Genomic DNA, 16,956 nt, shown 5'->3' with positions numbered 1-16,956 from the left:
TTTAGTTAGACAGATTGATTACCATTCAGTGAATCCAAAACCCCATCCTATCAGGAGTATATCTACTTTTTACACAGTGTTGTCTGTGGTTTATTATTAGGTAGTTCTCCCAAAATGCTGTTGCTCTAATGGTGAATATACATTTTTAATATATCTGGTGTGGTTAAACAGATAATAAATACCCACTATCAGGATATTAATCCTTTTGGGAGGATCATTTATAAATAATCAACTGACCAGTTTATGATATAATCAGTGGCAAGTTCCTGTATACTGAATTAACAGATTCCTATCATTAGCTATTAGGAACCATACAGGATAAATGAACATTTATTATTAATATTATCAATATTAATGATTCCTTTTCTGTCTAGCTGTCAATTTCGCAAGATAATATTTGGGAGTACGGCAAGGACGCTGTATCAGTTTTAAAACACGTATTTCACACTTTTTCACTTTCTTTACATTTTTAACTAAATTTTCACTATTTTTGATATTATTTGAATTATAATAAAAGTTATGTTTTAATATAATGTATTTTGAGTGCACCACCTTCTGGACATTTCAGTTTTTTTCTCTCTAATTTTGGATACTTCTATTAATATGTCCGTGGTAGCACCCCCTCTCTTAGATTATAATAACAGATATTGTGGGGAATTTGAAGTATATATACAATATCTTATAACTCCTGTGCGACTAGGTCATACCCATTTCTCTGGCAGGGTATAGGCAACCTTAAGCGCTGCGATTGCATCCGATGGTGCTCGATGTGCCAATGTTTTCATGCACTTCCAGCAGATGACGTGCACAAGTGGCATCTTAAGAAGGGCTGGTGGGCGTCTGCATATACTAAGTGATCGCACGCCAAGACATAGTGGGTGTGCTAATGCCTTGCTATGCGATCTCCTGCCTTGCTGGGCGTGCGCTGGATTTGCATATGCTGCGAGCGAACGCATCTAGCGAGCGGGTCTGAATGAGCTCCTAAGCACCAAGTTATACTGTTCCCTCATTCACTGAATCCCCTTTAGGATAGGACAAATGATGTATTATCCCAAGCTTGCCTGGTTTGTAACCACCCACAGTGGAGAGATCTACAAGCTTTCAAATTATGTACATGTCTTTCAACAAATGTTCCCTGTCCACCTCAGGGTTTTCACTTGTCAGTTTTACATTCCAATACATTATTAAGCATTTATTTGAAGTAAATCCTAAAACCAATTTCTGGCCTCTTCTCCTCAGCCATATCAGCTAGAATAACAGATACCTTGGACCAATTCCCAAATGTTCTGGTGAAATAATTTGTAGATATTTCTCTCATCATTCTCTCTCTCATGGGGGTATTTATCAAAGCTAAAGGCTCATACACACTTAACGATATGCTCCATGAGCGATATCGTTAAGTGCTTCCCCTGCACTGCCGGGCTCAATGTCATTAATGACATTGAGCATACATACTGAATGATATTGTTAACAATATCATTCAGTGCCGGAACCCTCCCTTATCCCCGTACTTGCAGAACCTGACGATATCGTCAGGTTGCCCTGCAAGTACAGGTGATGAAAGACATCGTTAACGATCCACTGGAGCACGCATCGTTAAGGATGTCTTGCATACATACTGGACGATATTGAACGCTATCGTTATCGTTCATATGTCTAGTGTGAATGTGGCTTTAGAAAGAGAGATAAAATAGTGAGAGATAAAGTACTAACCAATCAGCTTCTAACTTACATTTTACAGGCTGTGGGGCAGATGTACTAAGCTCTGGAAAAGTGATAAAGTGGAGAGTGATAAACGACCAACCAATCAGCACCCAACTGTCATTTTTCAAACACAGCCTGTAACATGACAGTTAGGAGCTGAGTGGTTGATTGTTTATCACTCTCCACTATCACTTTCTATGGCTTAATACATCTGCCCCTGTGTTTGTAAAATGACAGTTAGGAGCTGATTGGTTGGTACTTTAAGAGGTTTGTTAATAGATGACACAAACTGTTTGTCTTGGAACAATGCAGAATATGAGTTAACTCTATTGACCGCAACTCCCTTTGGAGGCTCCGTCGTTCCAAAGCAGTTTTCCATGCTACCTGCCATGTGATTGGCTGATGGTGAGCTGCCAGTCCTTGACAATCCCTGTTTTGATGACACATCTGTAGAGATTTACTTAATCTTTGTTGATGTGGTGGGAAAAGCATTCCTCAGTGCTGTGCAGCTCTATTGATGTCTACGGTCCATTCACTTCTAAAGCCCATTCACTTTAGTGTAAACTGTTTTTACTAACCAAATAAGAAAAAGTACAGCATCTAATGGTGCATACACACGGTCAGATTTTTTCTTCAGATCTGAACGATAAAAATTTAAAAATCGTTCAGTCGTTCATATCTGAAGGAAAATCTGACATATCTGACATGCCTGGACGATGAACGATGCGCGTTCCCGTTTGTCAGATAACGATATCTGACATCTGATGTGTTTGCAGTCAGACTTGGATGATTCTATTCATTTTAATGCAGTCAAAAATTGTTCAAATCGTTTAAATCGTTCAAAACTTTGGTCAAATCGTTCAAATCGTTCATCTGACAAATCTGACCGTGTGTATGCTCCATTAACATAATAATAGATGACATTACAATCTCATAATTTTTTTGCATTCTTTCATGACAATATCCAAAAAAACTAAAATTATTTAAAAAAGGGTGGGAGGTATATTAGGGGAGTGGACCCCATGTGCTTCGGGGAGAGCAAATAAATGTCATGGACAGTAAGAGAAACAAGGATTCCACCAGCACAGCTCAATGACGCATCTCTTATATGACTATGACTCCTTGCATTCCAGCCAGCTAAACCATGTGGAAGTTAAATCAGCATTTCTGCCTAATGCAGCCAATGTAATATCCTCCATCGAAATGTCAAGACTGCAAAATTAACCCAGGTTAAAGGAGGGGCAGGAGACTTCCACTTAATGCCTTTGACACATTATTCAAAAATGCCTCAGAAAACATTTTTTTTTGGAAGAGATCGGAGCATTAACAATACTCATTAACCCTCAAGCACCTCAATTGTAACCACCTGTCTCCAGAAAGATTATTTTTGTTATGCAAGTCCACAATATGTGCTACAGTATCCCAGGGGACCAGCCATACCTCCAGCATACTTCAGACAGACAAGAAACATTTTGATAAAAGACTAGGTCATCTTCACCATTAGGTAATAATGAAAAATCAATAAAACCCATCCATTTTAATGGAATTTCTACAGACAGCGTACAACTCCATTGAAATGAATGGACTATAGGTATGAATGGACCATAGAAAACAATGTAAAAAATATGCAATTAGGGGTGAGAATGTATTAGAGTATCTCATGTACCTCAAAGGGTTAAATAAAATAGTGTGTTATTGTATAAAAAATATTTTTTTCTTCTAGCAATCACATAATGAAATGCCCATACATGAGCAAAGATGAAAAGGAGCTTAGGAGAAAAAGGAGAGAGAGTCCGCACAAGTAATACAATTTTGGAAGAAATTTTTAGTTTTTTTTGTAATAAGATAATATGTACCAACATATTGGTCTATCACATAGAATAATTCTTGGATGACACTAGGTTGGTGGTGCACCCACAAAAATTTGTGCAATACATATATGACAAAGTTTAGGTAAAGAACAAAAACTAAGGAAAGACAAATATGTCTATGTGGGCGCACTCTTGTGACAAAATATATTAAAATAGATAGGAATTAATTAAAACTTAACTTTTAATGAAATTAGTTAGAAAAAAAGAAAAGAAGATCTCTTCACTACAAAGTATCACACTTATTTATAGATCGACGTATAGATACAATGATCAGAAATTTAAAGAAACAAATATTAAATCGAGGTGATACAAAATAATTATTATGTTTCCTGCATAAGAGGCCTAGGATATGGGAAGCAAAGACTGGTATACAATATATAGGATATACCTATTATAATTAGCCCATGCTAGAGGGCATAATGCAGGATATTCATGAATCGACGTATAGATAAAATAGTCAGAAATTTAAAGATACGGATATTAAATCAAGGTGATACACAATAATTATTATGTTTCCTGTATAAAAAAGCCTAAGACATAGAAAGCAAAAAATGGTATACAATATAATATGTAGGATATACCTATTATAATTAGCCTATGCTTAAAGGCATAATACAGGAAGAAATGGCGAAAATAAATGCTTAAATTAGAAGGATCTCTGAGGTCCTGTTTCTATGATTAAAGTCCACAGTGGACACAGGGACACCACACACAACAAACATCAGATACAATTGACATAAAATGACTCAATTCAATACGAATAATATGTAGAGTATCAGTCAGTGTGATCGCTGCCAATTCCAATCACATTTGGGTTCTCCCAGTATTAATAATTCAGACACAAATCAATATAATAATTACATATTATTAACAGGGTGCAAACCAATACGGGCTTGACCTCAAAGCACGGGGGTCTGAGACCTGAATATATAAGTATAATACCGGGAGTCACGTGATTAGAGGAAAACAGTAAAGTCTGAGGTGAGAGAAACGCTCTGAGTCTCTTCTACTGTTCCCAGTCAATCAAACTGGGAATGAGAGAGTGACAATGGCGTAGCCTCAGATGAAACAACAGAAAGGCACTTCTGCTTTCTGAGATGTAGCTGCGTCTGAGCCCTGATACCAGCTGGGCATTGCAGGGGGAGTCACATGCTAAGGACTCAGATGAGAGAGCGCATCTGAGCGATAGTGAAAGTACCTGTGTTAGAAACGGTTGTGCTGGATTGCAGTGTGTGTGAGATCCTAAAGCTGAATGTTGTCACAGGACACGCGTTTCGCCGGGAAGGCTTGATCACCTGGTCAACCGTTTCTAACACAGGTACCTTCACTATCGCTCAGATGTGCTCTCTCATCTGAGTCCTTAGCATGTGACTCCCCCTGCAATGCTTAGCTGGTATCAGGGCTCAGACGCAGCTACATCTCAGAAAGCAGAAGTGCCTTTCTGTTGTTTCATCTGAGGCTACGCCATTGTCACTCTCTCATTCCCAGTTTGATTGACTGGGAACAGTAGAAGAGACTCAGAGCGTTTCTCTCACCTCAGACTTTAATGTTTTCCTCTAATCACGTGACTCCCGGTATTATACTTATATATTCAGGTCTCAGACCCCCGTGCTTTGAGGTCAAGCCCGTATTGGTTTGCACCCTGTTAATAATATGTAATTATTACATTGATTTGTGTCTGAATTATTAATACTGGGAGAACCCAAATGTGATTGGAATTGGCAGCGATCACACTGACTGATACTCTACATATTATTCGTATTGAATTGAGTCATTTTATGTCAATTGTATCTGATGTTTGTTGTGTGTGGTGTCCCTGTGTCCACTGTGGACTTTAATCATAGAAACAGGACCTCAGAGATCCTTCTAATTTAAGCATTTATTTTCGCCATTTCTTCCTGTATTATGCCTTTAAGCATAGGCTAATTATAATAGGTATATCCTACATATTGTATACCATTTTTTGCTTTCTATGTCTTAGGCTTTTTTATACAGGAAACATAATAATTATTGTGTATCACCTTGATTTAATATCCGTATCTTTAAATTTCTGACTATTTTATCTATACGTCGATTCATGAATATCCTGCATTATGCCCTCTAGCATGGGCTAATTATAATAGGTATATCCTATATATTGTATACCAGTCTTTGCTTCCCATATCCTAGGCCTCTTATGCAGGAAACATAATAATTATTTTGTATCACCTCGATTTAATATTTGTTTCTTTAAATTTCTGATCATTGTATCTATACATCGACCTATAAATAAGTGTGATACTTTGTAGTGAAGAGATCTTCTTTTCTTTTTTTCTAACTAATTAATTTAATTAAAAGTTAAGTTTTAATTAATTCCTATCTATTTTAATATATTTTGTCACAAGAGTGCGCCCACGTAGACATATTTGTCTTTCCTTAGTTTTTGTTCTTTACCTAAACTTTGTCATATATGAAAAGGAGCTTATCTGAGATCCTTGGACCACAAACATAATTTTCCTGGCCAGGAGATCCACAAGCAAAGTCCTCCCAGCGGTAAGGGGCATCACATATGGGATACTTACCGCTGGATAATGCAGTAGGGGCTTTGTACTGTGGTCAAATGCATGCTTTCATATTAGGTAACATATACTAATAGTATGACTAATCCCATATCTTTCCTGCAATTTCCTATCATTTACATAAGGAGGGGAAGATGTACTAAGCCTAAGATGTCTAGTGGTTCAATAAGCATCGCTCATCTGTAGTAGGTGTCATTTGGAGAAATGTACTAAGCCTTGACGAGAGATAAAGTACCAACCAATAAGCTCCTTACTGTCATTTTTCAAACACAGCCTGTAACATGACAGATGTGAATTGATTGGTTGGGATGTAGTCAGATTACCGGCGGCCGGGATGCTGACAGTGATAGCCCGACCTGGCAATCAAAGATAGGCGTCGAAAACCCAACGCCTATCTTTAGCCCCACACCGAAATCCCATCAGCCAGCATCCTGAGCGAAGGAAAGCGGGGATAGCTTAGGTGATAGCCCATGTGGGGGTGGTACTTAGGGTCAGGCACCCCCCAGGGAGGGTTAGGGTACGGGGAGGGAGGGTTAGGCACCACCGGGGGTGGTATAGGGTTAGGCACCCCCTCCGGGAGGGTTAGGCCTAGGGTGCGGGAAGGGGGGGGTTAGGGTTAGACACCACTAAGGGAGGGTTAGGGAGGGAGAGTGGGAGGGATGGTATACTTACCACCCCTGTCAGGATCTTCAGTTATCGGGATGCCGATGACAGTATTTGTACCGGCGGCTATTGAGACACGGGTATTTCATACCGATTCCGATTGGTTGGTATTTATCTCTCTCCACTTTATCTGTATCCAAGGCAAAGTACATTTCTCCCACAATCACATAACATTGTATCAATAGAAGCAGGAGGAATGTTATTTCTTGTTGTGTACATTATTATTATTATTACATTTTAGTTATAGGGCGCCACAAGTGATCCACAGCGCCGTATATATAGTACAGGGTACACATAAATTACATTACAATACAGTAACCAAAATATAAACAGAGCACAAGTAACAATTAGCAACACAATTCTCCATACATATTCTAACACAGTGTCGAATGCTGCAGAGAGGTCCAGGAGGATAAGCAGGGGGAAGTGGCCCCTGGATTTGGCTGTAAGCAGGTCATTGGTGACTTTGGCCAGGGCAGTTTCAGTGGAGTGATGTGGGCGAAAACCAGACTGGAAAGGATGAAGTTGTCAGAGAGATAGCTGGTGAGGCGGCTGTAGACAAGCCGCTCAATTAGTTTGGAGGCGAAAGGGAGAAGAGAAATGGGGTTGGTGGGTGATGACGGCTCGAGGTTGGGTTTTTAAGAATAAGTGTGACAAGAGCATGTTTGAATGATGAGGGAAAGATGCCGGTGGAGAGAGATAAGTTGAAAAGATGAGCAAGGTGGGAGCAGGCAGTGGTGGAGAGGGAGCGTAGAAGGTGAGAAGGGGGCAGGTGGAGGGGGGAGAGGATAAGATGCAGGAGTGGACCTTGTCACCCATGGTGGGGCTGAAGCACAAGGTGAGGTGGCCAGGAGGTGCGGATGGTGGGGGAGATGGTGTTGCATCAGGGAGATTGGAGGATATAATGTGACGGATTGCCTCAATTTTAGAAGAGAAGAAGGAGCCAAAGTCAAATGCAGTGAGGGAGGATGGGAGGGGTGGATGGGAGGGTGTAGGAGTGTTGAAAGTACCAAAGAGGTGGCGGGGATTGGAGGACTGAGAGGAGATGAGCGACTGGAAGAAGGATTGCATGATGAGGGAGAGGACCGAGCTGTAGGAAGAGAGGACAAACTTGAAGTGAAGGAAGTCTGTCAGAAAGTGAGATCTCTTCCAGAGGCGCTCGGTGGTGCATGAGCATTTTTGGAGAAACTGGGTCGGTTTGGAGTGCCAGGGTTGAGGTTTGGACTGACAGAGGGGGACAGAGGAGCTGGGGGCAATGGAGTCAAGTGCAGAAGTGAGAGTGATGTTGTAGAAGGAGGCCGCCTGGTTGGGGCAGGCCATGGTTGATAGAGCAGAGAGGAGAGTGTCAAGTGAGGAAGACAGGGCAGCAGGGTCAAGAGTCTTAAGATTGCGCCTGGTGATGGTGGCTTTGGGTGATGGGAGGAGTTGAGAGAATGAAGGAGAAGGGGAAGGGAGAGTTGGAGAAGTCAGAGAGAGCACACAGATGGGTGAAGACAAGGTCAAGGCAGTGGCCGAGACAGTGGGTAGCGGCGGAGGTCCATTGAGAAAGACCAAAGGAGGAGGGGAGGGCAAGAATCAGTGGATGCAAGATTCGTAATATCAATAGAGATTTTAAAGTCACCAAAGATTATAGAGGGGAGGTTAGCATAGAGGAAGTGGGGCAGCCAGGCAGCAAACCTGTTGAGGAATTGGGTGGGGGAGCCTGGGGGACGGTAGATGACTGCAACACGGCGATGAATTGGATAGAAGAGACAGATAAAGTGGACCTCAAAGGTGGAGAAAGAAAGGGAGGGCTCAGGTGGGATAATGCGAAAGGTGCAGTTGGGGGATAAGAGGTTGCCCACTCTGCTTCCTTGGCAGTTGTCAGGTCTGTACATCAGTATTTACTTACAGTGTGCCACTGAGTTGAGTTAATCTGGCGATATCTCACTTGTCCGATGTCATCCAGTTGAAACTTTAAGACACCGGATGACTGAACTGCATGCTGGATATTTGGAGGGTCACATTTCTCTAGAATAAAAAGGTGTATGTAAAATGTTTCTTTTCCCAATGAACTCAGACCATTCCCCAAAACCACCCTTATGATACAGGATCACTGTTGCCATGACCAAGCCCCCAAATTAAAAGACCATTCTGCTTTGGCCAGAAAATCAGTACTATACTGGGAAATCTGACACAGTATGTTGAAAAAAATATACATTTTGGTTTTGGTAATTCATCCACTAAATTTTAAATACAAGTTTATCCAAAAAGAAGAGAAATGTATTAGTGTATCACAGTCCCTTGCAGAGATATGTATATAAAAGTTACCATACAGTGACTATATATAGTGTAGGACTAAAATGTGATAGCTACTTTATGATTAAAGTCCCGCTTTTACTACTCTGCAAGTATGGTGAGTGCATCTTATTCTGTATGTATTTAGATTGAAGCCGCCGTGCTCAAACACTAAGATTGTTACCCCAGCATTTTATGGATTTAGATGTGAGTGTGGATTTACTGGAAATATATATCTTTCCAGGTAACCTCAGGATGACTCTACCAGTTGACCAGGGTAAATAACCTGTGGGTGCCCCAGTATTGTGACACCTTTTTATAAAACTATTATGTACAGTAGACCGATCATGAAGAGAGATCTGCAGACAACAAAATGAATCCCTTTACAATGACACTGAACAACTAACCTTCAGGTAAAATATAGAAATTACTTGTTTTCACACACAATTGCTCAGAAACCTCATGTGATACCCAAATGGTTGTTAATGTATCTGTCTCCAAACAGTCATTGATAAGCCGCATATATGTATTTATTGTTTTCCTTTCTTCACAATCATATTTAGGCCTTCAAAATATAAAACAAAATATGAATTTGCATTTATTTAGGTTGTGTCAATATGATTCAAATTTATGCTTTTTCCATCAGGTATCTAAACCATGTGACAGAAACAGATCTGGTTAGATAAATCCTGGCTGCTGCATTTTGTACCAAATGTAAACAGTGCAATTATTTTTTTGGGAGACCCAGGTAGGGGACATTGCAGTAGTCCAAGTGTGAGTGTACGATCTGTAGATCTTATGAGGCATTCTGGCTATGTTCCTCGGATGAAAGAATGAGGATTTGATTTTGATGGCTGAAATCCAATGCTTAAGTGTCAAGCCGCAATCAAGGACAGCATCAAGATTCCGCACATGATCGGAAATTTGCAGCCACCCCCAGGGGGGTCAATGCACTACACTGGCTTTGTCATGTCACTGGAATTGCTTTCTGATAGTCACACATCTGACAGGTCTCAGGGAAAGGTTGTTTCTTCCCCTGGGTCTGCCAGTCCAAACTGTGATTAGCAGAGAGTGCTTCCAATGGGAAGCCACTCCCCTGCTAATTCGCCAGCCTTGCCTGGCTTCTAGGGTTTGCAACCAATGCAGTCCCTAGAAGCCAGATTGTATTTTCTGCACAACCACAGGCTTGCAGTTCCCCCTGGAGGATGATGTAGGAGCCACCACTGAATATACAGTATGTCTTCCTAATTCTTGTTAGTAAGTAATGCTATATACATAGGAGATATAATATCTACAATATTTTGGTAAATAACACGCTGAAATACTAGAGTCCATTTGCATTTTCACTGCAAAAGGGCGGTAGTTCCTTTTGACCTATATACTAATGGGCTTACTGCTGATGGTAACCCATGAACATGAAGGAGCTGAATCAGGTGGGTGAGCTTTAAAATGTGCAGAGATTTAGATTTGAAATAGGAGTGCAAATGAAGAAATTCGGTGCAGGTCTATAAAATGAATAGGTGAGCAGTAGGAAGAAATGTTAGCTATATTGTTATTAGGGATGTGCAGGCTCGGATTAGTTCGGATTTTTCCCGACAAAAATCGTGTCTCAGAAAGAGGCAAAAAGTCATCTTTCATGGACAAACATAATCTTTCATGGACTTTTGTCCAAGAATGATGATGTTTGTCCATGAAAGATGACGTTTTGCCTCTTTCTAAGACCCGATTTTTGGTGGAAAAAAATCTGACTTTGGTGGGAAAATCCTAACTAATCCGAGCCTGCACATCCCTAATTGTTATACATTTAAATTATTTTTACAATAGACGTGCAAGTGAAAGCTCAAATCTTAGCTATACTAGCCATCATTGACCGCTATAGGGGGAGCTGTACTAAGCCATGGAGAGAGATAAAGTACCAACCAATCAGCTCCTAACTGCCATTTTTCAAACACAGCCTGTAAAATGACAGGAACTGATTGGTTGGTACTTTATCTCTCTCAAATGCTTAGTACATCTCCCCCTGGGAGAGGGAGATCACCTCATCACGGCCCTGCCCACACAATGTTTTAAGGTGATTTTTGACTAACTGTCGCTGGGGGTGGACTGCGATGACATGATTTATAGCGAGACATGTCATCAAGTCCCTTTCTCCACCCAAATTACCCGGAAAGCACCGGGATGCAGACTTGTCTGCTTTCCTGAGGGCCGGAGACTCTGCCTCAAATTCAGGAGTGCCCCGGACATTCGGGGAGAGTGGGCAAGTATGATCTGAGCCAACAGTTCCACACATGGGCCAGGCCTCCTACACATGCTCACTAGTCTTCCTTCAGTGGCGTAGCTACTGAAAGCAACAGAAGCATTGGCCTGCAGCTGCCAGAGAAGGGCGCCATTCTGTATGAACTGTGCAAGTCCCCATCCCACTCTGAACTCACCTTCCTAGCTCTTGGGGAGGGGGATTTTGGGGGAAGTGGGGGTTGTGTCTGGAGACCAGGTTGAAGTTCCATCACTGTCTCTCTTAACATTCTGGATAGTTGCCACAACAGTAAAATTGTGTTACAGAGTGACAAAAATTTTTTTTCTACTGCCAAGATAAGTGGAGAAAATTACCTTTTTTGCACACCAGAGTTGACTATTAACAGATAGGCCTCTAAATGTCCATCTCGCACTGGTAGAGTTTGAAAAAGTTCACATAATGTAAACTAGTTATATACTTACCACATCAGATGTAGCTTGTACTCAGTTCTGTTCAGTGATGAAGACCGGTAAGGCAGCCAAGAGCAATTTACGTGTAGTAAGTCTCCATGTTTATTGAAAACTGACTTACAAAAGATATCATGCCAATCTACATATATAAGGAGACATGTCCACGTGTAAGTGTTATTTCGAAACTTATATGAACAATCCTATTTTCTGCAATATATATCCTATTTTTGAGGAACACCATGGCAGCCAGTTTTTAGAGCTGTCTTTTAGATATAACACTAATTTATATATATATATATATATATATATATATATATAATTTGTATTTATTTATAAAACAAATCAGTTTCCCCCTCCCCCATCGTAACCTGCTGTGTAAAGCTGGCCACACATTAGACCAGCTTTCATCCAACTAGTTGATTGGTTGGAATGAAAATCTGGTAACGTATGGGAGTAACTGATGATCAGCAATTTGCTCCTAAATGCCAGAAAACAGATGAAAATGGTTGTTCAGACAAATTTGTTAAATGTTTGATCTAAACAATTTGTTCAAACAACAGTTTTTGTCCATTCTCTGGCATTTGGGAGCAAATTGCTGATTGTCATTTGCTTTTATTCCTTACCAAGTTTTCATTCCAACCAATCAACTAGTTGGCTGGTTGGATGTAAGTTGGTTTAGTGTGTGGCCAGCTTAAGCCTATTTTCAGACGGAACTTTTAAACCAAGGATAGGGCTGGTGCACATGCACATTGATCATTTTGCCAGGCAGCTATGAAACCAAGTATATGGATAAAAGTGCTCCAACCACAGAGATGACTACAACTCAGCATACAGTACATGCATTTTTTCTTGTAAAGGCAATGCGCAAGCAATTAAGATCAACATGCGGCGTTCAACTCTGCACTACTGGTACTTGCAGTTCTCCAAGTACCAGCATGCGGGGGAGGCTTGCTAGGACCTGTAGTTCAGTAAAAAACAATATTAACACTTCTATTTTACACAACACATTTACACTATCAACCCGGCACCCACCGGCCAAGATCAGAAAAGCTCTGTGCTGGTACTTAATATACAAGGGCCCCCTACGTATTTTGGCCTCTATTTTTAGAACCAGCACAGGCTGTACAGAGCCCGGGGCTGGTTATGCTTCTGGGGAGGGGGCGCATGTCTTTTTTAAAATATTTTTTAAAAGTGTTTTTATATGTACACAAAGAAACATGCACGTTTCTCATGGATATGTCCATGTTTCTGTGTTACTCTGAGCTGCTCAGGATAAACTCGCTATCCTGAAGCTGCTCTATTGTTTTTGCGAGTTCTCCGGCAGTAATATGCGCGAGTGAAGCACTCGCACTCTATTACATTACCCCAGTTCTATCTAGAGCAGGGGTTCCCAACCACGGTCCTCAAGGCACACCAACAGTCCAGGTTTTAAGGATAGCCATACTTGAGCACAAGTGTCTTAATTAGTACTGCAGTTATTTTGATTTGACCATCTGTGTTCAAGCATGGATATCACTAAAACCTGGACTGTTAGTGTGCCTTGAGGACCGAGGTTGGGAAACACTGATCTAGAGAATGGGAAAACATCTGGATTTGAGATGTTTTTTGCAAGTTATAGTAAAGCCTGAAAATTGCGAATTTTACTATAGTCGCACCCTATTGCATTTGCGAGTGAGTAAAAAATGCAAGTTTAGAGCTAAACTTGCATTTTTTAAGCAACTTATTAAATATACCCCAGAATCTGATATAGTACTCTGGGTTACAGAGAGGCTGCGGTCAAGATGCAGATGGACAGGTAGCCGTCTGACTAAATCCCGACTTCTAAATCCCGACGCGGGACTAATGACAGGCCGTGCGGGGGAGAAGGTTAGATTAGGGAATCCCTGGGGGGACTTAAATTAGGCACCACCCCGGGAGGGTTAGGTTTAGGGTACTTACCAGCCCCAGTCCTGGGGGATCCTGACAGTTCGGGCTTCCAGCGTCGATATTTAGTGTGCCGGCAATACATCCGGCAGCATTACATACTGATTCCGTTACAGAGAGCTGTGTTGCTAGATTCTATCAATGCTTGTGTGCAGGGGTGTTTTAAGGGGATGTAGTCTGGAACCCGAGGGGTCTAAATGCCGACCGCCGGCTTCCAGACTGCTTTATCCCGACTAAGGACGAATGACAGGCGTCTAAATCTAGACGCCTGTCATTTGCCCGACGTCGGGCACCGCAGCGGACAGCCGCAGGGGGGGAGGGTTAGGTTTAGGGCTCCCGAGGGGAACTTAGGGTTAGACACCCCCCGAGAGGTTAGGGTTAGGCTAGGGGGAGGGAGGGTTCGGGTTAGGCACTCCCGGGGTGAAGTTAGGGTTAGGCACCCCCGGGGGGGAGCTAGGGTTAGGCACCCCCCCTGGGGACTTAGGTTTAGGCAGCGGGGAAGGGGGAGGTTAGGTTTAGGCACTTAGAGGGGGGGTTAGGGTTAGGCACAGGGGGGGAGGTTAGGGTTAGGCACCCCTAAGGAGGGTTAGGGTTAGGGGGTTAGGTTAGGTTAGTAAATATTTACCTTTAGGACGATCAGGATTTCCTCATTTGTCGGGCAGCCGCTGTCAGGAATTGAACCATGCGGCCGGTGGTAATACATATCACACCCGTTTTAAGGGCTTGGGAAACACCCCATACCTGCCCTGGCAGTACCATCTTTCCAGTGAAATATTCAGAGAGTCTTTGCTGCTCCATTGTGGAGCCATCTTTTCGATATATTACCAGAAAGATGGTGCAGTGCAAGTGTAGGGCGGAATTGGGGTGGGTAGTTGCACGGGCAGCCACAGTGGCAAATCGGTTGGTGCAGTGCAGGGGCGGCATGCAGTTTTCGGAGGTTTGATCACATTCCCATATGCATCAGGCTCTGTAAAGCTAAACATTGGCTAAGGTCACATACTTTCAACATCAAGTTTATGGCACACACCGGCCATGGAAATCACCAGGAATGCTTATTGGCATTTACACACTTTGAACTTGGAGTGAGGTTGAGAATTTTGTATGATGCTAAATTATGTAGATCTTAAAACTTTAACTATTTCTTAATTTAATCAATGTTCCATTTCAGGGTTTATAAGGTTCCAAAATTCTATTATGCTAATCAATACTGTACGTACAGTTTCCTATACATGGAACCAACAAACCCTGTTGCCAATCATAGTCAAGGGTCATATAATCACTGTAGTATCCAAAACTGCAATACCTTCTCTTTTTTTTTTTAATAAAGTAGTTTTTATTAAGCAGCCAAAAGTGTAAAAACCAACAAAACAAATATGCATAAGAAAGGGCTACACAAGGCCTGGCATATGCAATTAAAGAAAACACATATAATCGCACCAGTACAGATCAATATTCAGTAAACTATACAAAATTGATAAGCATCAATGAAAACACATATAGCCACAGACATACATTAAAACGGGCTAAAATAGCAACAATTCTTAAAGCTATTAAACCCAGTGCCAATAAAACCTTCTCATTTTAGGATGGACTTTCCATACTTTGAAGAAGTCCCATGATAATGGCTAATTTTTCTCTAAGCCAAAGAGACCAAGCAGAAAAGATGGTGCAGGGGAATTGGAATGTCTTTTCTTATGTTACAGAATGTTACAATTTATTAGTGCATTATATTATTACTCCTCATGCTGTGATCATAAACTAGAAGCTGTCCCAAGTAATAAATATAGACAGGTGACAATAAAGAAGCTTATTAGAGGGTTTAGGGATTTTCTTGAAACTGATTAAAGACTGACGAATGAACATAAAGAATGTACATGTACACTAATGCACATTATACTGACCCATAAATATTTAAAATTCCTGGATACTTATTTTATTTTACAAATTTACGGGACAGCTATCAGAACAATTCTTGCCCCTAGCATGGGAATAAAAGTTTATGTATAATGGGAACTCCTACAGATATATTATTAATTCTACAGGAGATATATTTACAACATAATAATGGTGTGCAATGGAGCCTATTTGGTAAGTTAATTTTAATTTAATTTAATTTAATTTAAATGTCAGGGCAACCAATAGCAAAACACAGTTTAAGGTATTGCACATACAGAAGTACAAAGATACAATGCAGAAAAAGACAGACAGAACCCATTTTGCTGAGTGCCCCAAAATCAGCCAAAGAAAGATTTAACAGGATGTCATTCAGTAGCACAATCTGTTACCTGCCTATGAATAAGAAACTCCTGCCATTTAAACCATTTAACTAGCGGAGAGGCGGCAAAGGTAGAATAAGGAAGACTCATAGGGCCTGATCCTTTTGGTGGTCACCCCTTTATGCTACAAGCACTACCCTGGTGTACATCTGTGCTTGTGGATGTGCAAGGACCGAGACGCTCTTTTGGAGCATTTGTGGATGCTGTAAAAACGCTTGGTACGTCGCCATCTGTCACAACATGGAAACTTACATCAGCCCTAAGGCAGGTGCACATTTTCCATCTGAGTAGCATCCTTGTCCTTGTCCCTTGCCTCTCTCAGCCAATGAACGCCCAGCTAATGCATTTCTATGGGAAAACAGGACGGTAATTATGTCCGTGGGTCTGGATTTTTGCAGTTTTGTTTTCTTTCTGAATAAGGTGGATGCCTACATGGAAAGAAGAGGACACGACACATGGGAACAAGGTAAGTATGTAGTGTGAATGAGTGAGTGTATGTGTAATAAAATACTAAAATCTTTGGTGTGTGTGTCCTGTGTTTTTAATATTTATTTTACAGGTGTACTAGATGTACCAGAGGGCCCTTAATGCCCTGCATGCTGGTTGTGGACTGGCTCAGAAAAATCTGGTGCTGGTTGTGCTTTTAGCGGGGACCTCACATCATATTTTTTAACACTTTTCTAGGTTTTTTAATACAGAAGCATGCAGGGATCTCACTGATCTGTGCATGCCTCTGTGTAACTTACACTTTGTAATGAAAGATGAATTACAAGGTGGGAGTTGTACCGCATTCTTAGCTCTCATGCACTCACATGTGAGTCTTAATGGGACCCAATTACTCGCACCCTATTACATTTGCGAGTTGCAGGACAACAAATTTGCGAGAATGTATGAGTTTTACTCGCAAGAAAAATGTGCACCCTATTACATTTGGCCTATATCTGGTATCTATATACTCACTGCGCAGGCCCTATTTAGAGA

The 16,956-nt window shown here is 41.3% G+C and overlaps 1 protein-coding gene across 1 annotated transcript in view; it reads right to left on the bottom strand.

Annotated features, from left to right (window-relative positions):
- LOC148508770 (interleukin-6 receptor subunit beta-like) overlaps window positions 1-16,956 on the bottom strand; it is a 48,869-nt gene that overhangs the window by 21,093 nt on the left and 10,820 nt on the right. The window contains exons 2-4 of the mRNA XM_088444017.1: window positions 11,789-11,915; window positions 9,481-9,638; window positions 8,688-8,806 (exon numbers count right to left, since the gene is read on the bottom strand). Coding sequence (XP_088300143.1) covers window positions 8,688-8,806; window positions 9,481-9,638; window positions 11,789-11,915 — 404 coding nt within the window. The remainder of the gene's footprint in view (window positions 1-8,687; window positions 8,807-9,480; window positions 9,639-11,788; window positions 11,916-16,956) is intronic.

This window comes from Taudactylus pleione, unplaced genomic scaffold (assembly GCF_031769625.1).
Source record: "Taudactylus pleione unplaced genomic scaffold, aTauple2 ptg000345l, whole genome shotgun sequence".
Taxonomy (NCBI): Eukaryota; Metazoa; Chordata; class Amphibia; order Anura; family Myobatrachidae; genus Taudactylus; species Taudactylus pleione.
Note: the sequence above shows the minus strand (reverse complement) of the source record. Positions and strands in the feature narration are given on the sequence as shown.